This window comes from Pleurodeles waltl, chromosome 11 (assembly GCF_031143425.1).
Source record: "Pleurodeles waltl isolate 20211129_DDA chromosome 11, aPleWal1.hap1.20221129, whole genome shotgun sequence".
Classification (NCBI taxonomy): Eukaryota; Metazoa; Chordata; class Amphibia; order Caudata; family Salamandridae; genus Pleurodeles; species Pleurodeles waltl.
The window spans coordinates 39835949-39861383 of NC_090450.1; the positions used below are offsets into that span (position 1 = coordinate 39835949).

Here is a 25435-nt window from a genome sequence, read left to right on the forward strand (position 1 = left end):
GTCATTCAATCTGATCTCACCATCAGGCCAAAAGTTGGATGAAGTCATTTAATATGATGTCATCTTTTGATAAAATGTGGGTTTTATATCAAAATCCTACCACTATTTATTTTTTTAATAATGGCAAGTATGGGCCACTTCTTGACAACCGTTCTATTCATCCATGTTAACATAATGTATGGAAAAAAATTGTAATAAGATTTTGCCAACATATACACTGAATCAGTGAAAACTTTCTGAAAAATATTCCACAAATCGTGTTGCATTTACACATTGTAGTACAGTACAAACAGTAAACAATTCATGTTTCTGAACGTATGTCAAGCTCACTTTTCATCACAATTGATTTCCTGTGTTCTTGCTTGTTGTATAGGCATGGGGCGAGTCCCCAAATCACCTTCTTGCTGAACAATACTGATTTACCTTAATAACACTGCTTTCCCATTTTCAAACTGGTAATGTTAACATCAACCACAGTGTTTATTTCACATTGTGTTTTGACTTTGCTTTTGTTGGTTGGCAGTTACACATTTTTAGGTTGAGCATGGCAGCGTGGAAGCGCTGCTTTTCCGACGTGTTGATATGTATCTGGGCTTTTAACCACACCCATCAGCACCACTCGTTCGTGGGCTTGCCCTTCAAAAATCCTTTGATGACATTGGTAAATTGTTTACATTTGTCCCTCCTTGGGTAGGTTTTGTTACCGCCTTGGCTATTGCCCCTGTTACATGGCTGTATGCCCTTTCACCAATAAGCTTGACTGCAAGTGTACTTCTTTTTCCTTTTGTGTGTCTCTTCACGCTGGTGCTAATGGCGGCCGTAGCACTGTAAATCGGTTTGCATATGTGAAACTGTTTTACTTTTCATTTTCAATTTAGGTGGCAAGAAAAGTCCGGTTAGGAGTTTACAGCGCTAATAGTTCTAACTCCAGCAAATGCGAGACCCATTGCATTGCAAATGCTTGTTTAACTGTGTATCCTCCCAAGGAGTACCGTGGTTGTCTCTTTCCTACAGCCAAAAAATAGGATGTTGTCAGGCAAACAGCAACAGGGCTTAAGCGCTGCAACGAGATGGAAGTGTTTTTACCCATGGTGGTTCCTCCAAGATAGACCAGCTTAAACTCTATCACTTGGGACATACATCTTGGTTTGGCTGATAACAAAAAATGTAAACTCATCTCCAGATATTTTGGCTAAAAGTCTATGCTCACCTTTCTGTTTGTGGACAGCCAACCGTAACTTGACAGTACCACACTAAAAGCATGGTCAGTTTAAGACAAACATTTCAGAAGTTGTGGTTGGAGGCTACTCAGAAAGAACATTCCAAACATCCATACCAAGACTCAATCTCACTTTTCCAGTCTTCACCCTAAGGTGTATGTGGGCTGTAGTCACAGCAGATTTCCAGGGCTCAACGAATAATCCAAAGAAAGATTAGAAGATAAAATATCAAGGAAATGAATGATTATTAAAGTGTGCACTCAGTAAAAAACAATGAAAAAACTAAATTAAACTTGATTAGAAAAATAGTTAAAGATAAAGCAGTCACTCGCTAATAGCTGTAGTTTCTCTGTTAAAATGCATGCAGTATCATTGTTTCATGCTTGCCTCTGTCTCTGATGGATTATGTATGCAGAATTCCCACACTTCACTCCGGGTGGCTGCAGAATTACCAATCATCGCATTCCCTTCGGTGGATAGCTCTCAGGTCTCTTCTGCTACAGTTAAGGCTGAAGTCTTGCTATGTGCTTCCTTCACTTCTCTTCTTCAGTGAGTTTCCTTCTTCCACTTGATTTTGTGGGTACATTATGCGTCTTCTAATATTTCTTACTTTCTCATTATTTGCATGTAATCCGATTTTGCACGTTTGCAGCTGTCTAATCGTATCTAGCACCCCTTCTAACCGCTAGGCATAGTATATGGCACTCTCATATAAACACGAGTGGGGCTCTCACTTTCCTATCATGATGGGGATCAGCAACCTGAATCTGTGTCCCTCAATACACAGTCCCCACACTTATTGTAACTAAATACTAGGTTTGTACCTTCATAAATCTCATTGGTGACCCATTTTGTTGACCTGTCATAATTTGCAGTTACTAGTGTCTCTTTCCACCTATAGCATTAGAAATTGGATAACTCATTTCTCATTATTTCCTATTTAACCTGGATTCAGCCTGTTAAAACATCATACGGTTGGGTGTGCATTAATCAGGTTTCTATTTTATTTTTTATTTTGGGCCCAGTTCCCAAAAGCAATTTGGCTGTAACCATACATCAAAAGAAGTTCATTTTCACCTTGCAAGAAATCACAAAAGGTTTCCTGGCATGCATACATGGTTTTAATATGGTGGATCTCTCTGGCAGTAGTGTGGAGAATTCTGAATCTGTAAATACCCTGCAGGGGGTGGGAAGTGGGCATTACAAGATGTGGTTTACCTTTTACAATTAATTCTGGGCACTCACAAACTGAAATCTGATCCTATACCACCATAGAAATGGTCTTAAGGACTTTCAGGTTAGGAATTGATTATCCTCAGAATTGTTTGGGGTATTGTCCTCTGGAAAAAAATGATTATCCCTTTTGACCGCCCTTCCGACTGCTGAAATATGCTTCATGTATAATTCCATACAGGATGAATAGTTTCCCTTAAAAGCGTAATGTGACACGTGCAATAGCACCTGGAAATTTGCATCCCGACTGGCTTTTCAGACGTACTAGTGCACCTGTTTCAGCTGTAGGTTTCTGCCCATACTGTCACACTTTACCACGTGAATTGGCTCAAATTGTTTACATGATTTGTAGATTAATAAATATTTCCTTTTCAGTTAGGCCTATTGTTTTATATGGATCCACAAAAGTATTTATTGGCGTAGCACGCTCATATTATCTTAAATAAATTACATTTGGTTAGCTAGGTGCAGTTTAACACTATCCACTTTTCCCTTTCAAAACGGCATCTCTTGGCTATTTTTCCCACTCTCTCTCTCTCTTTCCCTCTCTCTTTCTTTAACTTGCACCCATTTAACAGTTGTGTCCATTCAGAGGAATTTCTAGTGAAGAGTGCCTGCATTGCACAAGACTTCATATGTTGATTTATGGCTCAAAAGGGGGGTTCTTCTGCCTCAGGTTCACTTCACATACAGACCTAAAATCTATCATGTGGGTCTTGTTCTTCTCCTCATTAGCCTGATTTAGTGGGGGTGTCTGCCTTACCCATTTGTTGGAGCGGTGAGCTTCTCTATAATTTCTTGTTTTGCCCTCATACTTCCCCTACTTAGGTAGAAGGGGATCAGACTTTTTTACTCTGGTGATTGCTTATCTAAGATGCACAACATAAACTGTTAGAACAAATTTGAGTCTCTTCTCCAATCCTGCATCAGACCTTATGGTCCCCACACCTAAAAAGACACATTCAGCTCTCATTCACACTTGCAACCACCTGTCCTAGCTGTGGCTGTCAGCAGGGGCCAAAGGAACGTATTGGGACAGTGGCATACCTATGCCTCTCTAGTTTACCTATCATCATTGGCAATGCACGGTAACATGAATCGGCTCACCCGGTTAGGGCCTGAAGAAGGAATCAGGGACCGGCTACCATGCTAACCATGAGAGGAGTCTGGGTAACTAGCAGTCTGGGCAGAAACTAACCAAGGACTTTGGACTGGCCAGAAACTAACCATGGGCATTGTTCCTGAGAGAATGCGCCTTAGAAATATTATACTGACAAGGCAGCTTGTCCAGTCTCCAGTCCCTGTCTTCTTCAGACTCACGCCAGGTCCACCCATTTTCTCTCTCTTCAGAGAAAGGAACTAGCTTTTACCAGTCTCAGCAATGTACTGTTCCATCCCAGGCACTGGCCTCTAAGTGGGCCACATGGTGAGTTTATTCACACTGAATCACTACAAGCATATACACACACTGTCATATGCACCCAACAATGCCAAGTTATATGCATATATTTCTTTTTCAAGTTTTCTTTGGTTTGGTTTCTCTCCACCCTACCTCTCTCTCTCTTTCTCTCTCTCTCTCTCTCTCTCACTCACTCTCTAACTTTTTGTTTCTTTTTGTTTACCTTTACTCTCTGTCGCCGTCTTCTCCCCATGGCTATCCCTTCCTCTTTCTTTTTCATAGTCTCTTTTCCTTTTCCTTGATTTCTGCCTTTCACATTATTCCTTCCATTATTCACTATGACCAATGAGGGTGGTGGTTCTTCACAGTAATCCTCTTGCCCCCACAGATAAAGGCTGGTCCCATGAAGCCATGACTTTGCCAGAAGAAAGGCCAGTCCTCGGTACTACAGTAATGAAATCTAGAACTTTAATGGTGTATAGTTTAGAGGTTACCAGTGATCAAACAAACAGACATTGGATAACAATGACTCATAGAATAACATTTTCTGCCTTTAATAATAACAGTTTCCCATGGTTTCCTTTGGCACGTAGTCCTGGGCTTTAGACAACTTTTTTGGGATGATAATTTAAGAACTGTTAAAGAGTTGCCAGATTAGTTCTGTCTTCTTCATTTTTAATGTTCACTGTTGTATTTTGTATTTCAAAAGATAAATATTTAGAAATTTGAGAATCTCAGGCTGGACATTTATATATATTGATTCTGTTTTAATCTATCTGTTAAAAGCCTTCAAACCTCCTCCAAGGGAGTCTGTAATTAAAGGTTCTCAGAAACAGAACATCTGCCAAAAATTGCTGATTAATGCCTCATTCAATCAACAGTTGGTTCTACTGCCTCATTTAGATGTGAGAGAACTGCTGTGTTTTGCAAAAGTAGCCACGTTTGGCTCTGCTGTCAGAAGCTTGACCAGGGTGGATCAGCTACCTGTGTTAGGCAGCCAGCATAGCACCAGGTGCCCAAGCCTATTTACAGCAGTCTTTAATGTTCAATTTCTGCTGTTTTCTTTCCTAACTGGGTCCAGTACACTTAGAGGATTTAAGAGTTAGTGTCAGGGTATTTTAATGAACTGCTGGAGGCTTTGAAAGCCACAATTTGCAATGCACACTACCGGAATCATCATTGCACCCCTTAATGTTTCTTCAATGCTGCATTTAACATGTCATCGGGGATATCTTTTAATAGCCCATACTCACTTGCCCGCATGTCTTACTCTTCCTTTTTCTTTATTTTCTCTAGTTACCAAAAATGTGCCCACAAGTCCCATTACTGAACGACTCTGTTATGATTCCCGTGGTTGACGTTCACTATGTAGAGTGGAACAAGAGGAACGTAAGTAATTTCTACGGTTCAACATCTGAAATCTCCACATTGTGCAACATTTAAGCATTAATGAAGGACACAGCTTATCCATCAATTAATTTGCAGAAGTGTCTGATTTTAAGAAATGTCATTGTCCAGATGTTTATCAGCAATGTAGTAGTCCAAATCAGTGGTCTCCTAGATCTTCTCTAGAATACTATTACTGGCTATCTGGCTATTGTCCCCAAAACGGAGAATGCAGCATTGACTTGAGGGGTCTTATTTTCCTGAAATACTTTCTGTGATCTGATCTTCAACATCAGTGTAACCCTTTATGTTGTTTTCACCACTGACAGTCAATAAATCATGCAGTCTCTTCTGGTATGTGCTATCAGGTGTTCAAAGTAGTGTTTGTTGGCTTTGTGTTCATTTTGGAAGATGCTCATTACGAAAGGAGCATCTTTGTGAATCACTAGCACAATGTGAATGCTATCTCTGATCTTCTCACACTAACATTAATTGAAAAAGCAAAGTCGTCCTTTCATCAAGTGAAGAGATCAAATCAGGCTGCATATTAACATACTATCAAAGAAACAAACAACATTCCTCCTATCCATCCACTCAAGATTCCAGAGTGAACACCGTAAAATTAGTCCCAAATTCACCAGCATCCTCGCCTTGGTGAAAGTCAGGATGTAAGAATACAAACTCCACTCCTCTACTGCTGTGAAAAAGTTTGCATTAGACATTTTGATGGCATCCAAACACATGCCTCCATGGCACATAGGCCCTCATCATGACAATGGCGGTGACTGTTAATGTGCCGGTAATACCGCCAACAGGCTGGTGGTAATTACCGCCCAATTATGACCATGGCGGTGATAACTCCCATAGGCAGCCAATGTACCACACCATCCGCTAGGGCGTTAACAACATTCACCATGGCAGTAGCTATGAACAGCATGGCGGAAGACAAAGTACCGCCCACCATATGATGACACAGTAAAACTGCCAAGACGTCCGGGGCGGTACCAATGCCATCAAAAGCCTGGCGTAAACACTGCACAGAAGACCAATGACTCACCATCGGAGACACAGAGAAGGACAAAGCCACCATGGAACCGGAACTGCAAGTCTTCCCCATGCTCTTCTACGCCATGCTCCACCTGCAACACCAATGCCGATGAAAAGGACGACGGTGAGTACCGTCAACCTAGCACACAAGGGAGGGAGGGAGCAAAAGAAGAGTGACACACACACGCACAACACACAACATTCACACACACACACACCACACACAACCACCTGCAGACAAAAAATAATGTTACACAACACACGGCATAATAATGCAACGGCAACAAGAATGCAGTAATGAGAATGTATTGAATGGGAACAGCCACCAGATGAACCAATTGGATAAAAAACAGATATGTACACATGTACTCAAAGGGCCAATGCCAAGTCCAAAGTACTAAGGGCCCACATTGCCACAGGGCACAGTCCAAGGCCCAACTTCTTCCCTGATATCATCCAGATAGAACTCTGCAAGGGCATCACTTTGCAAGTGGGCAGGCACCTCAGGGGGATGGGGGCACCTCAGCCGAATACGGAAACATGCCCATTTGGTCCTGGAGGGGGCTCCATGCTGCTGGGGAGAGCAAGGTCACAGTCTCTCAGGTGGGTGACTTGCCCATTGGTTCTGGAGGGGGCCCCTTGTACAGCAGTCCCTGGAGAGTGGCCGACATGCCCTCTGCTGGCGGTGAGGGCTGCATTGTCTCTTCTGGAGGTGAGGGCTGCACTGTGTCAGCAGGTGAAGGTGCCTCCTGAGCAACCTCCGCAGGAGGAGTGGACTGCACTGCCAAAGCTGGAGGTGAGGGCTCCGTGACCACTGGTGGTAGTGGTGGTGTCACCCTACCAGCCTCTGCTGGAGGTGAAGGCTGCACTGTCTCAGAAGGTGAAGGGGGCTCTTGGGCAGCCTCTGCTGGAGGTGAGGGCTGCACTGTCTCAGCATGTGAAGGTGCCTGCTGGGCAGCCTCTGCAGGAGGAGTGGGCTGCACTGCCTCAGCTGGAGATGAGGGCTCTGTGACCACTGGTGGTGGTGTCATCCTGCCAGCCTCTGCTGAGTCGAGGGCTTCTTCACCTTCCTAGCAGGAATCAAGGGCTTCTTTCCCTTCATGGCAGGAGGTGCGGGCTCCTTCCCCTTCCTGGCAGGAGCTGAGGGCTTCTTCCCCTTCATGGCAGGAATTGTGGGATCCTTATCCTTCCTGGCTGCTGGAGTGGTATCCTTCACTGTCTTGCCTCCTCGGCCTTGGCCTGTAGGTGCCTCAATTGTCCGCGTGGACTGTTTGGATGAGGTGCTGGGCTGGGTTGTTGGGACCCTGCACTTACGGGTAGGACAGGGGATAGGGGGAGGGAAGAGGTCAAGTTGGGCAAAAAAAAGCTTCTTAGGGATGGTGGGGTGGGAAGAGGGAGCAGGGATTGGAGTGGAGGTTGAGGGAGTGGTTGTTGGAGGTGTATGTCTGCTGGACTTGGGTGCAGGTGCATGGGCAGTGTGTGTGTGTGTGAGGTGGATTGCTGTTGGGTGTCTGAGTGCTTGCGTTTGTGTCCTTTGGGGGTGACAGACAGGGTGGGAGAGGAGACAGGACGCATGGATGGATGCTGTGGAGGTGTCAACTAGTGAGGTGTGTGCTGCTTGTTGTGCTGATACTACTAGTGGTTGTTGATGCACTGCATGCAGGTGTGAGTGTGGACATGACTGTAAGGGAGGTGGAGGAGGAGGAGGGGGAGACAGTGGAGGCAGTGGATGTGGTTGTGTCTGCAACTGTCCGGTGTTTGCACGAGTGCTTGTGGGATGAAGTGTGTTGCCTTTGTTTGACTGTGCCACTCATGTGTGTTATCTTGGGTGAATGCTTTTCTGTATGTGTTCATGGGATGGTTTGGGGTTGAGGAGACTTGGACTGAGAAGTGGTAGTTGGAGGGGGGACGGTAGGAACAGGGACAATGGCTGCCATCAGAGAGGAGGCCAGAGCCTGAAACGATCTCTGTTGGGCCACCAATCCACCGTGGATGCCCTCCAGGAATGCATTGCATTGCTGGATCTGGGATGCCAGCCGCCTGGATGGCATTCACAATGGTTGACTGCCCTACAGAGATGGATCTCAGAAGGTCAATAGCCTCCTCACTCAGGGCAGCAGGGCTCACTGGGGCAGGGCAGGACCTGAGGTGCCTGGGGCGAAGGAGATGCCCACCCTCCTGGGTAAGCGGGGACAGGCAACTCGCAAGGGGCTACTGAGAGGACGGTGCTGGTACGGGGGATGGCGGCTGTACCTGCAGCTGGGGTGGTCATAGAGGTGTCTGCCACCACCAGGTAGCTTCCATCGTAGGAGGTATCTGAGTCTGCATTGTCACCTCCTGTCTCTGCTGTGGTGCCCCCCTCGCCCTCTGTCCCACTGGTTCTCTCGGCGTCAGTGGACTCTGCCTCCTGGGTCCTGTTGGATGCAGCTCCCTCTGTGGCCATTGCTCCTGCTCCTCTGCCAGATGATGCTAATGCACAGATGGACATGATGACAGAAGAAAAAAGGGGGGAGAGAGAGAAAGGAAACACTGGGTCAATTACTGCACCAACACCACAGTTGGCATACACAGCACCATCACAAACAGGAATCAGGATTGAGCACTAGGCATTGCACTGCCCTTGAGTTGGCTAGATGCCCTGGCAAGATGAGGGCCAAACACCGCCAACTGCACACCTCCTGGGACACGCAAAGCCCTCACTGACATGGAATGCTAACAAGCTAGATTTCCTGCATTTGCCACACACCCATTACCCTTGAGCTGGATCACGCTGCAATGTCTGACCTGGCATTAAGGGGCACCCACTAACTTACACCCACCACCCGGATCCCATGTCACCTACCAATTATTGTTGTAACGTTCACTGTACTCACCCCTTTGTGGCTGCTGTGATGCCCTCAAGCGCTCATTCAGCTCTGGGTGGGCCACCGCCAGTATGCAGGCCAGCAGGGAGGTTAGGTTCTGACGGGCACCCCTTCCTCGTTGGGAGGCCATCCCCAGCTGGGCCTCCGCAGTCTTCCATGCCCAACGTCTCAGGTCCTCCCACCGTTTCCAACAGTGGGTGCACCGCCTGCCATAGACCCCCCAGGGTCCGCACGTCCTTGTCGATGGCACGGCATAATCCCTTCTTTTGATGAGCGCTGACCTGCAGAGGTAATACAGACAGGAGGACACCACTACACATACAATCCAGCCTGTCACACATATAGCCCAAAAATCCAGTTTCCATCACCATTGGCACACATATCGCCCGGCGCGTTTTGTCTGCCCTGGTGAAACACATGTGCAGCTACATAGCTTTCCCCCAGGTGGAAGATTTGGGCACTGTGAAGGCCTGATTCTATGCAATGGGACATATCCCCAATATTATTGGGGTGATTGACGGGACACATATAGCGTTTGTCCCCCCTCTGCCAGAACAAACAGGTGTTCAGGATTCATGAGAGTTTCCAATCAATCAATGTGCAAATAGTGTGCCTGGCGGACAAGTACATCTCCCACATCACTGCCAAGTATCCTGGATCGGTGCATAACGCCTTTGTCCTGAGGAATAGCAGCATCCCAAATGTGATGGCCCAACTACAGAGGCACAGGGTGCGGCTAATAGGTGAGCCAGGGTCTCCACCCACTCTATGTTAGTGTACGCCTTCAGGTGTCATCCCCATAGCATTGTGTAAGGCCAAATGTTGTCCCTCAATACTTGCAGGTGACTCTGGCTACCCAAACCTATCATGGCTCCTGACCCCTGTGAGGAATGCCAGGACAGGGGCTGAGAATAGTTACAATGAGGCACATGGGCGAACCAGAAGAATTATCGAGAGGACGTTCGGCCTCCTGAAGGCCAGGTTCAGGTGCCTCCATCTGACAGGTGGATCCCTGTACTACTCACCTGTGAAGGTCTGACAAATAGTAGTGGCATGCTGCATGTTACACAACCTGGCCCTCAGACACATGTACCTTTTCTGCAGGAGGAGGAGGCTGGAGATGCCTCTGTGGCAGCAGTGGACCCTGAGGACAGTGAGGATGAGGAGGCAGAGGATGAGGACAACAGAACATCAGTTATACATCAATACTTCCAATGACGCACAGATGAGACAGAGCAACTGACCATTCCTCTGACTATTGATGTTTTCTGTGTAGCTGTAGCATGATGGCATTAACTTCCTTCGCATCTCAACTTACTGTCACCTATGGCTTGTCATTTTACAGATGTTGGGAATATGACAACAGTGTCCTGATGTGATTACTACAGACAGTTACAGGTCATTATTCGTATGCTCTCACAGTGTTCAGATAATTTGCACTAGATGTGACTGTTTCCATAAATGCACATTTTCAACACATACAATACTAGTAGTCAAGTTGTGTTCAAGGGTGTTTATTGTAGTGCTATAAAATTGTGGGAAAAGTGCAATGGAATGGGGTGATGGTAGGGGAAAGTCCAGGGTATTGTTTCAATCTGTTTGTAGCACAGGTCCAGTGTCCAAGGAGCCATAGGAAGGGGAGCAAAGGCAGTTCAAAGTGGACAAGGTGACAGGGAGGGATACAAGGGGGGCAATCAGGAGAGGCTCATTTCCTGGTGGTGGTCTTGGTCTTGGCAAGTGTCTCTGGCTTCTGTCTGGGTCGCAGGGAACGTTTGCGGGGTGGTTCACCTTCTGCAGGGGAGGGGTGCTGGTGTCCCGTGGGTCCTTTGGCAGGGCGTCCTGCCCACTAGCTGCAGCGGAAGTGGAGGGCTGGTCAATGGACTGGCTAGTGGTAGGGGCCCGCTGCTGTGCTGTTGCTTCCCTCATGATGTTGGACATGTCTTCCAGCACCCCAGCTATGGAGATCAAGGTGGTGTTGATGGCTTGCAAGTCCTCCCTGATCCCCTGATACCGTTCCTCCTGCAGCTGCCTGTCTCCTGCATGTTGTCAAAGATCTGGCCCATTGCGTCCTGGGAATGTTGGTAGGCTCCCAGGATCTCAGTGAGTGCCTCCTGGAGAGTCGGTTCCCTGGGCCTGTCCTCCCCCTGGTGCACATCGGTCCTCCCAGTGTCCCTGTTGCCCTGTGCCTCTGTCCCCTGAATGGTGTGCCCACTGCCACTGACCCCAGGTCCCTGATTGTCTCGGGGGCGAGGTGTGGAGTGGGGTCCCTGTACAGGTGGGCACACTGCTGATTGACGTGTCCTGGGGACAGAGGTGTGGGGATGCTGGGTAGGTGCTGTGGTGTTGGATACTGAGGGGGAAGGTGCTGTGGTGGACTGGGAGTGTGTGGGGTGACCGACTGTCCAGTGGTCCCTGATGGGCCAGGTTGTTGATCCAGATCCAGAAGTCTAGAGTTACTGTCATCACTGGGGGCATCTTCTGTTGGGGGACTGGATAGGTGTGGCACCTCCTTTCCACTGACATTGGCTGGGGCACCTGTGGGGATGTGAGTGATGTATTATGCTGCATGTCTGTGACATATTGTATATCCCTAGCTTCCTCTCTATTGTTGCTGTTGCCCTGCCACCTTTGTTTGTGTATGGTGATGTATTGTGGGATTGGTAGTTCCCCTATGCTGTGCATGCTTTAGTGATGGGTGTACGTGCAGGGCTAGGAGGGCTGTCCATGCATTGGTATGGCATGCAGGATTTGGCACACTCAGATGTGTAGGTGCAGTGTGTGGGATGGAGTGGATTGATGGGGGTGAGGGTGTGTGGGTGAGATGGCATGCAGGTATGGGTGGGTGATAAGTATTCAAATTTGACTCACCAGTGTCCAGTCCTCCGGCAACTCCAGTGAGTCCCTCAGGATGCAGGTTTGCCAAGACTTGCTCCTCCCATGCTGTGAGCTGTGGGGCAGGAGGTGGGGATCCACGCCAGTCCTCTGTATGGCGAGCTGGTGCCTTGCTGCCATGGAACGCACTTTCCCCCGTAGGTCGTTCCAGCTCTTCCTGATGTTGTCCCTTGTTCTTGGGTGCTGTCCTACAGTGTGTGCTTTTGGTATTGGACAATGTTGTGTGGTTTAGTATTTGGGTATCCATTCTGAGCGCTGCAGTATGTACCGCCAATGGTTTAGCACTATTGAATGTCCGCTGTGGTGATTCGTGTGTCATGATGTCGTGGGCGTTATTTTGTTGGCGTAACAGTATGGGTGTTGGTACTGACAGTTTAACACTGACCTTTGGGCTGGCAGATTTGTGTATGTGGCAGTTGTAGTGCTTTCCTCTTAGCTAGTTTTTAAGCACTAACATAACACAACAGAAATGCACTTCTGAGGTCAAAGAAGACTTTTATTGTTGTTAATTCTTCCCCAACCACAATATTTATGAATGACGAATTAGTAGCTTTCAAGCCCGCGTTAATCAAACAAAATATATCTGTTTGCAATATACACAGCAGGTTATATTTATAAGATATTGAATGCAAAGCAAAACAAATACTTCACCGTGTGGGAACTATTTACAGCTTCCTCTTTCTAAGGTCTGCAAGCTGATGACCCCTGTCAGCCGCGAGAAAGAGATTCATCTACCCACACGGGATTGCTGGCAGCTGGCGCCAAGCTCCAGCACGAGGTCCGGCAGATTGGAATCTAACCCTCTGCAGCCTGTTACATTCGTTACAAAGGTGTGCCCCCTCCTCTCAGACCTGGGAAACTGAGCAAGCCTTTTGGAGACTGGCCAGGTCTCCAAGACTACTCCTGTTCCCAAGCTCAAGCGAAGAAAAACAACACCCATATACTCTCTCTTATCATGTCTAGTCTACTGTGAGAAAAACATCTTGGTTCTCTGGTGCAAAAACACAGCTTGGAAAAATACAGCTTGGATTCTCAACTGCAATGTCTAACTCCACGTTAAAGGCAATGGGCAGCTAACCTAAATATCAAATGCAATGTCTAGTGTCATGTCAAAGCCAATAAGCATCTAAGCTGAATACAAAATGCAATGTCTTATATCATGTCAAAGCCCATAGGCAGCTGAGCTGAATACAAAATGCAATGTATAATATCATGTCAAAGCCAATAGGCAGCTGAGCTGAATATAAAATGCAATGTATAATATCATGTCAAAGCCAATAGGCAGCGGAGCTGAATACAAAATGTAATGTATAATATCATGTCAAAGCCAATAGGCAGTTAAGCTGAATACAAAATGCAATATATAATATCATGTCAAAGCCCATAGGCAGAATATCTAATAGCATGTCAAAGTCAATAGGCAGCTAAATTGAATACATCATGTCAAAGCCAATAGGAATGCAATGTCAAAGCCAATAGGCGGCTAGACTGGATACAGCATGTCAAAGCCAATAGGCAGAATACAGAATGTAATGGCTAATGCAATGTCAAAGCCCATAGGCGGCTCAACTGAATACAGAAAGTAATGGCTAATGCCATGTCAAAGCCAATAGGCAGAATACAGAATGTAATGACTAATGCAATGTCAAAGCCCATAGGCGGCTAAACTGAACAAAACATACCATGTGCTACTGGTGAACATTGAGCAACTAATATGCGCAGTGGTGAAACACAAAGTCATTGGTCAAAACAAAATTTAACAAATGGCAGTACAGCAGTATTCTATCGGATTAGTGTGTGTGTGTCATAATATGGAAAATGGATATCCGCCACTGCGGGCGCCACTGTGGCGGTAAGCAGGATTTACTGCCAATGTCACGATGAAGGCCATTGTATCCTTCCAATGTATTCAATACCAAACAAAAAACATTTAATTAAAAAAGTCAATCTCAACCATGACAAAGTAACCACCCGCAAGCTTAGGATGCCTTAATTAGATTGAGAATGGAGTCAACCAACAATAAAAAAAAAACAGATGGCGGCTACTTCCTTACAGACTACCAGTCATGCTTCAGAGTATGTGAACGAACTGAAGTAGCTTCCAACCAAGATATTGTTAATGTGCCTTGAAATAGACAGTGTCCCCTGCCTTGTGGTCCTTTTTGAACTCCTGCCAGTTGTTGACAGCATCAACCACCAGAAATCCTGTTGTCTTGCGTGGTATTAGACTCTTCCATATTTAAGTGAGTGTCCTCATTCCTCTCCTATCTGTAGCAGTGCATTGAGGTGGACACCCTAGGTAATTTGTGATACATACACTGCTTTTGACCTACATTTAGTCTTCCCAACCAAAAATACAACTGAGAAATTAGCATACAAAGGACCTCTTGTTCTTTTGGGACAAAAAAGCCATGGCTCCAAAATACATGGTGTAACCAATGGATGGACAGGTGTTATTGCTCCTGAATACAAGGAAATAGGATATGGACACCTATTTAAATATTTCCTTCATATTAAGGTGTAGGTGAGTAAAAAAAAAAAAAATACAAATATGTTCTCCTTCAGATAATTGCACTGCAGTATAGTGAACTAGAATACTTATTATGTGAGTAACCTGTAATTGAGTGAACTGCCAGACCTTTTACTCCATGGTAAAATGGCTCTTCAGTTTGTACAAGAATATTTATACTATAACAAAATTACACAGGAGTGAGTTTTGTGAGATTATTTGCTCTTTGACTAAATTGCATTTGAGTAAGTTATTCAAGAATAATTACTCCCTGAAGAACTGCATTTGAACAAACTGTAAACTGGAGATCTTGGTCAGACTGCAAACAAAAAATATTTCCAGAAAACCAACTGTTGGAGAAAGGAGCAACCTTTACCTCTGTAGGGAACAATTTTATGTGCATAAAAATGGCCATTGTGAAAGCTGAAGCTGCAAGCAAAGAATCCCCAAGGTTCTCTAACCTTTTCCAGTCTGGTGGATTCACCCACCTCCCCTAAATGTGTAGAGCAAAGTAGGCTCTATCATATCGTACCCAGGAGAATTATGTATCCCTGACAACTATTGAAGTAATATTGAAATCCCACAAACGAAAATTGAGAAGGGAACTACTCCATCTTGCAGAAGCTGCCTCGCAACATCTGTAGTGACTTACTGTGTGTACTTGTGGGTGCAGCAACAATTCTGCAAATTCAAACTGCGGTCTCATGCCAAAACGCTTACAAAACAGTTAAAAATGTAACAGATGACTCCTGGATGCGTTACTTAACATCCTAGGTACAAGATGCATAAAGAATTCAGAAAAAAAGAAATGCTAATTGAACATCCCTATAAACCTTTTCTCGTCTATAAAAGAATAAGTTGATGGATGTGAATTTGCTCATTAATAAATTTGAACAAGAAAGCATATGCCAATTCGTCCTAGGGTGGAGGATTAAAATTGAACAAAAGGCAAACAGAAAAATGTTCACTCGTGGCACACAATATGAAAACATTTCATTCTTACATGTACAAATTTGGTGTGAAGGTAAAAACCGATAACAAATGTGCCAAGAAAACCATACACCACAATAATATATAGTATGAAAGGTTTTACAATTTTCTTTACAATGCAAATCATTCACTTTTACAGTTAGTCAGAAAAAAGGGATTGATTCTAAATCCAAGGATTATGAAAGACAAAAAAGCATTGCTTGTGAAAAATGCAGTGACAAAGGGGTAGGTAAAGAGATGATATTATAACTAGGGTTTCAAGTAAATTGGATGATGTATGACAAGAAACATTATTAAGAACAGAGCAACAAGATAAACATCCCATCATAAGGAATTGGCTAATACTTAAACAGACCCAGATTTCAATCTTTGAAAGGGTCCATGCATGCTTGCATACCAGAAGAGAAACAATATCCAAAAATACTATCTGGAAACTAAATGCAATAAAGATTTTAAGAGATTTGGGAGTGTTGAAACTGAAACTTGAAAGTGCTCTAACTGTGGCAATTCTATAGTCAAAGAGGACTTAGTAAATTATCCATATAATGCTACAAAATTCAAGATCAAACATTTTGCAACATTGAACACAGCAAACATTTTCTATTGTTTGAGAAATCTCTGTGGAAAAGCAATAATAGAAAAAAACAGAAAGTACAAGGAAAACACAACATGATGGACAAAGAGTACAATCTGCCTTAAAAACGTGAGGTCACAATTTGTAAGACAATTTGAGGAAACAAGATATAATACTAATTACTCACATTTGATATAATAGAATAATGAGAATTTCACTGGGTGACAAAATGAAACAACTCCTGAAAAGAAATGTATTTTAGTTTTTTTTAAATGGAGATACAATTGGGAGACTCAATGAAAAAACTGAATAAGTCACTTCATGTGATGAAATGCAAATCTGCCAGTTGAGACAGATTGTTGTTTTATTTATATATATTTTGGATTTTGCAAGTTCCTATACCGAAAGAGATCATAGTTCTAGACTGCAAAGATGTTGCTTTCCTACTCTTCGATAGTATCAAAGTTGCTTAATATTAGGGACTGACACACTTTTCTGGTCTTCGTACATGCCACCAGCATCAAAGTCTGAATTCGGAAAACATATCTGTGAATGTTTAACAGCTTTAAATGATGACTGTCTTTGGCTAAAAGAACTATGTTTGGGGCATTACTGAATCATATTATAACAAAGTTCTTAGATTTTGTTGATGCTCCTCTGGAAATATAGCAGGCTTTTGTCTGAAAACTATAGGAGGACTTTTTCTGAAACATTGCTTTAGATGCTGTTTCTACTTTTGTTTTGATTTTATGTCTCTACAAAGGGGTGATAACAACATAGAATATTTCTATTTTCTAATTTCATTTATTTGTTTTATTTTAGCATTAAAATACAATTTAGTGCATGACAGGGAAAAATTCTGGGTTGAATTTTTTTTTTAATGTAATTTATTTGTTTATTTTATAGGTATTTTATAAAGAGACCAGGGGGGATCAGAGTGCTGTCAAATACACTTCAAACAAAAAAATAAGTGTATTAAAACAATACTAGGTAAAATGCTGAAACGAAACAATTAAACAAAACAAACGATTACAGAAAAGCCATCTGCCGACAATAGAAGGTGACCATTTGAGAGAGCAATATCTAGCGTTATATAGCATAGTACTCATGGAAAAATCTCTCTCTCTCTCTATCTCTCTCTCTCTCTCTCTATATATATATATATATATATATATATATATATATATATATATACACACACATATATATAACTTACTTACGTAATGGCGACGGCCAGTAGGGAGTTATAGTTAGGACCTAGTTTCCATAGAAGAAGTGTTTTTTGACTTTGGCACCATTTGACGAATCTTTACGGAATTTTCCCCCAAAAAGTGTGCTCAAGAACCTTGTTGTGCATGGAAAGTTTTGGGGTTATTAGTCAAGCATGGGCCAAGATAAAGGGGGTGTTTGAAAAAGTCAGTTTTCTATGTTAATTCCCATAGAGATTTTAGACATGACTACAGCCTGAAACTACACCAAATTTGACAGAAAGGTAGCTCTTGGTCCATAAAGTTCCCTTTTTCTTATTTGGTGTAATTACGTTCAGTAGTTTTTGAGATATTAAAGGAAACCCAAAGTTGAATATCTAGTGGTGCAAAGGCTTCACAAATCCTCCCGATCTCATGCAGATATCTGATTGGCTGCCAGCACTTCAACCAGGAAGTGCTGGCTGCCATTTAGATACTCAGCTTCAGCCAACTCTTTAAAAAAATGAAAAAAACTATACTAACTCCATAGCCTTGGTCCAGGGGAATCCAGAGGCCCCCTCAGGGGCTAAAAAAGCATATTTTCCAGAAATTTGCAACGAAAGTCGCGAACATTTGTGTATTTCGCTGTGGATTCATGCTTGCTTTTGATTTTGCGCCCCTGTGGGCCAGATCCCAGGGGCATTCACAAAATATATGAAGGGGTGCAGGGGCTCCCTCCTAGGGCTTATCAAAGCCCTGGAAACCACCTCCTCAGGGCAATCAATTTTAATGTATGCAGTGGCATGCACGGCAGCCCTGTGCCCTGGCGCCAGCCACCTCCCTGGGGCAATCACTTGTTATGCATGCAGGGGGCCCATGTGGCCACCCTGAACCCTGAGGACCGCCACCCCCCGGGGCAATCAATTGCTATGTATGCGTGGGGCCCGCATGACCCCACGCATCCTGTGGACTGCCACCTCCCTGGAGCATATGCAATATAAGGAGAGGGGCCATGCACCCCCCTCTTGGAGCCATTTATGGCCCTAGGGACTGCCGCCCCTCCTTGGGCTGGCTCCTGCTACCTCTCACGGTGCCCACCCATGGGAGGTGGCTGTTTGCTTTTGCTTAGCAGGAACTGATAGCTCCCACCAAGAAAAAACAAACATAACTCTGCTTTCATCAAGCAAGAGCTAGCTGTCAGACAGCTCCCACTTGCTGAAAGTGGAGTTTTCATCTCTTTCCCTGCATACTAACATGCGTGCAGGGAAACAGATGAAAACATTGCTCTCACATGCAGGAAGCTGCTATTTAAAGTAGCTCCCTGTGTTTGGGAGCAGTGCCGAGTCCCGCAGGAGACGGAAGCCAGTGGGGCTGCAGGGAGCCTGAGGCCCCCCGCGGTCTTCATAACTATTTACAGGGTGCCCTGGGTGGGGCCAGTGCACCCATAGATACGTGGCTGGGCCCTGGTGGATGGGTTCCCTGGAGCCGGAACAACCCACGGAGTGGGCCCCATGCCCCTCTCCCTTTATAAATGAAGTTTTGAGCTCCAGGACCAGGGGGATCCATGCAGCCCCCTTAAATAAAAAATATATAAAACTATCCCCGAGAAAGTGGTTGTCCCTGGGGCCTTGGGAGGTCCATTCAGGCACCCCAACTGTTTGACAATGTAGCCCCGGGGAGGTGGGGGTCCGTGCACCCCCTATAAATAATTTACAAAATTGCCCCAGGGGGTGGTGGTCCCTGAGGGGGGCCCATGTGGCCCCTCCTAAAAATAATTTTAAAACAGCCCCGGTGAGATAGTGGTCCCTTAGAGGGTCCTTGCAGCTCCCCTATAAATAATTGAAAAAGAGCCCTGGGGAGATAGTGGCCCCTGGGGGTTCACATGGCCACTGAAATAAAAAATGTTAAAATATCCCCTTGGAGGTGGTGGTTCCAATGCACTGATATTTACCCCAGATATTACAGCACTCATTACATATTTTATAAATCATTAATAATATCACTGTAACATTTGTGGTAAATGTATTCATAAAAAAACTATGCATGCTGGGGACACGAGTTATAGTTACCTTAGGGCCCTAGTTATAGTTACTTGTGCAGGTGAATATCTATGGTTTTGTATGCTTAAAATGTGAGCCTAACTATAACGTCCCAGTAACATTTGTTTTTTTAAGTGTATATATATATATATATATATATATATATATATATATATATATAATATAATATATGTAGGCAGCACCATTCATAAAATTAAAATCTGATTTTTACAACATTTTAGAGCAATCAAGAATCATGATAGATCCTACCCATTGGCCAAACATTTTGGGATGTACATGGAGAAGACAACAGTATGTTGAGTTTCTATGGAATTAAATATATCAAATTGGGCCCTAGATCAGCTGACAGATTATCTGAACTAAGACAAATGGAATCCAAGTTGATTTTATTACTTGGCTCAGAAAATCCGTGGGGACACAATCTTGATGCAGAATTATATGTTCATTTATGATGTGGAGAAAGAACAGTATCCTCACAACAGTTATGAACATTGTTATATGCCTCCTTTCTTCTCTTTTCCTATTGTTTATGTTGATCGGAGAAACTGTAGGGACTATGAATAGTGATTTGGAATTGATATAACTGGTAAAGTGACAATTCTACAGATTTATTTGCTATGCATATGTTGGTGCTGAAATGTATTTATTTTTGATTTTTGATTTCTCTTTTCCAATATTTTCTCTAATATGTGGTTATTAACACTAAGATTCACTAATGTTGGAGCACTTTTGCACAAGGCACTTTATGCAGTACGGCCAAATTTCTAAATCTAAAATTGGTGGTAGGAGTTTTTTTCACTGTCAACTAGCATGTGATGATATATCTCATGTTTTACAGCTGGATATTTATGGTTGTAATTATTTATAAGAATGTGTGAGTCAGTATATTGCTATTTGTGCCAATTTGTGAATGACATATCAGGCACTAGTCACTTTGATTTAAGGGTAGAACTATATCAGCTAACATAATGATTCAGATAATGGCAATCGACTTTTCTACTTCTATTTAGCCTTGAACAATAAAAAAAAATTGAACAACTTTTAATAATCTTCAGTATTCGCAGGGCTTCGATTGATATGAGTGATTACATGATGTTTACTGAGCTACAATGTCATAGGTATTTCCAATTATTATTGTGGTTTATATTATATATGTTGACAGAGAATCCTCTACCATTGGGTGTAATAGATGAGGGCCGAATAACGTGTCCGTTCAAAGATGGCCGCTGTTTGTACTGTGTACCAGTGGATAATGGTAATAGCTGAAGGCTCAAGGGAGGTATTTGTAGAGTGTGTGTTGGGGGGCGAACATGTCCAGTACAAGGCGTTAGCCGAAACGCGTAGACATTTTTGCTTGGAGACAGCGTTTCATTCACAACGGATTCACAATAAAACAGATTAATTTCTTTCCTCTCCGCTATTTTGATCGATGGTTTATTTTGATACGGTGCAGCTGTTTTGTGAGCGGGTTTCACCATTGAGGATTTTTATATATATATAAATATATATATATATATATATATATATATATAATATATATATTTTTTTTCAAGTCTTTGATGACCTGATCATAGCAAATAAGAGGAGTACTTTTTTGGGAACTAGGAGATTCATCATCAATGAAGGGAAGAGCTGAGTATACGGAGTCATTGAAGGTGGAAAGAATTAGCTTATCAGGAATTTGTTAACCAGAAGGGATTTGACGATATTCTTGAAAGCCGTTGAGGAGGGGTTGGAGCATATTTCCGACAGACGTGAGTTCCATATTCTGGGTGTGCTATCAAACAAGAAGTGGTAGTCGTGTTTTTGTTCCTTTAACCCATGAGGCCCCCTGGAGTAACGAGTCATTGCTGCGAAAGTTGCTGCATGTTCCCATATAGGGTGATTTCTTTAACAATATTTTGGGGTTCCACAGTGCAGAGCTTTATGGATAACGCAGACTACCTTGAAGAATCACCTTGTTTTGATCTGGACCCACTGGGGGAAATCTGTGCATGGGTGAGATGAGGAGGAATTTGGTTTAGCAGGTTCAGATTTAGATGCTGGTAAGACCGCCAAGCTTGGATATCTTTTAGATTCTTATTTAGGTGAAGTACATCATCCAAAGAGGAGATTGTAATGCAAAGCTGATTGTCACTGGCATATAGTTGGTATGCAGGATTAGAGTGGTGTAACATTTAGGTCAGTGGCTCCATGTATTGGTTGAAGAGAAAAGGGGATTGTATGGAACTCTGAGGGCACCCTTGCATAGCAGGAGTCGGGTTAGACAGGAACCAAATCAGTTTAGTTTGTAGGGACCAGTTTTTAAAGTAAGAGGACTACCAATTCAGGACTGTGACTTCTATTCCCATTTGCTTCTTTTGAGTGTTTAGAAGGATGTCATGGTTGGCTCTGTTGAATGCCATGGTTAGGTTAAGGAGGATAAGTGGGGACTTAAAAGAATTTTGTCTTTCAAACTGAAGTCATCGACAAACTGAGGTGAGTCCGAACACATTTTTCTAAACTTGAGCCAGGGATGGAAGGTTAGTCCCTGGATAGAAATTGCTTAGGTCTTCTGGATCAGCTACATCTTTCTTCAAGAGTCGGGTGACTTGACCAATCTTTAGACTGTCTTGGACTACCCCTTCAGTCAGTGAGAAATTGATCACCTTTGTTCAGAGTGAAAAGATGAACAAGCTGAACCCCTTGATTAGGTAATAGTGGATTGGATCTGCAATGTGTGTGGAAAGTTGGCTATTGAATTGATGAGTTTGACTTTGTTCATGAACCTGAATCCGTTCTATGAGGCGCAGGCATTGTTAGAGAAGTTAGAGAATTCCCCATGTCTTTCTTTTGAAGAGACAATGGTTGGTTTGTGGTAGGGCACATTTGTTGTCTGATGATATTAAAGAGTTTACCTAGCTAGTTTCATATGTTGCATAACTAGGCTCTAAAGAAGGTGACTTTTGCCTTTAAGATAGGGCTCTGATACTGTTTCTTTCCATTTTTGTTTTTTTTGCCACTTGAGTTTCATTGTATTAGCTATGCTTATATGGTCGTGCGAAGTCAGATTGAACATGCTTTGTGGATCATTTACGGGTTGTGAGTTCAACATGATTTTTGTGGCTACAACATTATTGTTGATTTGTTTTGTGTCTCAGATCCATTGTTTAGGCCTGTATACTTTGTCTTTGGTTAATACACTCTGGGATTTGAGTTGGAAGAGAATGATATGGTGGTAAGATGAGTCCACTGGTAGAATGGAATCCATGAAGAGGAACCCTTCTTTTGCTATCAAGAGGCTAAGCATAGAGTCTTTCAAGTCAGCTTAACCTGCACAGATTTACTTTAGGTGGTACTTATTGAGGAAAACTTGAGTTGAGCCACTTAAGAATCAGCTTATTCCAGTGAAGATTGAAGCCTCATAGGTAGATGTTGTTATTTGACAGGAAAGACTTTTCAGTGATAACATCCATCCCTTGTTCGATCCATATTTGGTTGGTATCCGGTGGGTGGTAAATAATCTGGCTTTGACCCTAAAGTTGAGAGTTCAACTCCCAAACATTCGAAGGTGGAGCGATCCTCAGTGTTGAAGAAATTGAAAGTACAGAATGCCTATGAAAAACACTAATACCCCCACCGGAGAAACCCTCTCTGTCTAACCACTTAATGGAGAATTTAGAGTGTACTAGAATGTCGATCAAAAGGAGGAGAGGTCATTCAGCCTGGTTCCTTTGCGAACTAGGATGTCGCTATTGTGCAAGTTGATCGACTTGTTATCCCTGTTCAATGTTCAGCTGCAGATCTGCAGTTATGCGACATACATTTGAAGCTGGAATTAGTAGCTAGCATAGTTTATTTTAAATTTATGGGAAAAGTGATGAGGTTGTTAATGTTTAGCTCCTTCCTTCCTTCCTTTCTTCCTTTTTCTGAAAGGCAGGGGGCTAGCAACAAATGCCAGACCAATTGGCTTTTTTAGGTCTGTGTTAGCCAATATATTTTGTCTTTACTAAAATTATGTATATAAAATACTTACTTATAGGGGTTTATAGCCAGACTTCATCCATTTGTCTTAGGTAATGCCCTTCACATTTGTCAATGGGCAATGTGCCAGCCTACCCAGTCATTGGTAAACTTCACTATGAGTTACAGCATGCTGCCCTTTCAAAGGGAGCAGATCCTCATACAAAGAAGTTCCCGTCAATGCCAGACCTATGGTAATGTAATATTTTGTGACACCAAAAATGTTTTATTTTACATGAATGAGGATTCAGCATCCAAAAACAATAGAACAATAGCCTTTTGCAAAAACCATGACCAAACCAAACAAAAATTTATGAAAGGCTAGTAGCCAAAGCCAGACCTATTGGTTTTGCCAGTGGTGATTCTATTTTGGTTACACTGTATCCAAAGGGAGGACAGCCTATCCCTCGGATGTTGTTGGAGAAAGGGTCCCACCAGGATGGTGACCTAGGACAGAGCAAGATGACTGATGATTGGACAGCTATGTATTGCAAAGAACAGCTCACAGCACCGTTTGATAGTACAACGCCAGATCACAGGGCAGAGAGAAGACGAGCAGAACTCAGAGGCAGCGCCTGTTAAGACAAGAGAGTGGCCCTCACCTTGTTGGTGCTGCTAGCCTAGGTCAGCACAAGCCTCTATCCATAGGCCCAATCAGCACCCTGCAGGTCAAAGGGTTTCAGGAGGCAACAAGGATCACCAGATAACCCCTCCTTCAGTGCAGAAGATGGGGGAAGTCCACAGGGAGTTGACACTGACAATCTCTGGAAGGAAGCAGCCGGTAGTAAGGTGGTCTGACCTCAAAGCACAGATGTGGCAGCTATTACATGACACAGAACAGAGTGGTGTGTGATCCATCTAGTCGTGGGATGCCAAAGTATGCAGAGATTGTCATGGATTTGCATTCATCCATTGGAGGAATCCAGAGGATGCTGAAGTGGAGTTGTTGCACAATTGTTTGTCCTCTCTCGGCTGTGCTCTGGGGATGGAGGTAGGGTGGCCAGTCAGCCCGGGGCCCAGAATTATTTATCCATCAGACCAGTTTCTAAGAGTGGATGGGGGGCCTAAGAAAGATTTTTAGAGATTGTGAACCGTGGCCTGAAGAGCTCATCAGAGAGCTCCTGGATCATCTATCATCTTGAACCTCCTTGTGGCTACTGTTAGACTTTTCAATGTCTGATTAAGATGTATGCCCAGTTGCTCTGCCCCTGAACCTGCACCTATTGATAAGCTACCATTTCTGGATCATTGAAATGTCCTCTATGCAGAGGGTCCTCATTTGCTGCAACAGAGGCACCACTGTGCAAAAGAGCATGACTTGAAAATGTTCTAGACTTCAAGTATTCCCCACCTATTATCAATAACATGCACTTTTACAGTGAAGTTGTGTCCATTATCAGAAACCTTGATCTTTTATTTATGTTTTATTTATCCCTAGGTGGCCACATGCTTGTCTCTTTACAGAATTGCTTGCCATCACAGACATTCAGATGAGTGGTAATTTTTCCGGACAGTAAAGAGCACTCCTTGGAAATAGGTTGAAGCTGTTGATTAAGTCACCAACAAGGACCCCTGACAAGGTCTCCTCCTCATGGAATTCCCTTCAGGCCACATTCTGTATTCCATACCTTGTTAGGAGCAGTACAATGATAATACAAGAACATAGACTTGTTTGTCATTTGACATGTCACAAGATCTAACAGTAATCTGAGGCAGTTCAAGGGATCGAGATCATTCGGATTGTTATTGTCCTCAAACCACAGCTTTTGTTCTGCTTTTGGAGATGGTCACAGCAGACTCACTTGTATAGCCTTTCCTTATTTAAGGGTACCCTACATTAGTCTAAATGGGTGTCGGATTTAGAAATCCAGGACAACCATTAAATATGTATATTTATAAATATATATATATATATATATATATATATATATATATATATATATATATTTATATATATATATATATATATGTGTGTGTATTATGTAGAATACATTTCCTTTAGATGAATAGCATGTCAGTTGATATTGAATGGATATTCAGAAAATCTGGAATGGATCTCAACCTCCTGGACC

At 43.4% G+C, this 25435-nt stretch overlaps 1 protein-coding gene across 1 annotated transcript in view; it reads left to right on the plus strand.

Annotated features, from left to right (window-relative positions):
• THPO (thrombopoietin) overlaps positions 1-25435 on the plus strand; it is a 193361-nt gene that overhangs the window by 162712 nt on the left and 5214 nt on the right. The window contains exon 5 of the mRNA XM_069213001.1: positions 5149-5241. Coding sequence (XP_069069102.1) covers positions 5149-5241 — 93 coding nt within the window. The remainder of the gene's footprint in view (positions 1-5148; positions 5242-25435) is intronic.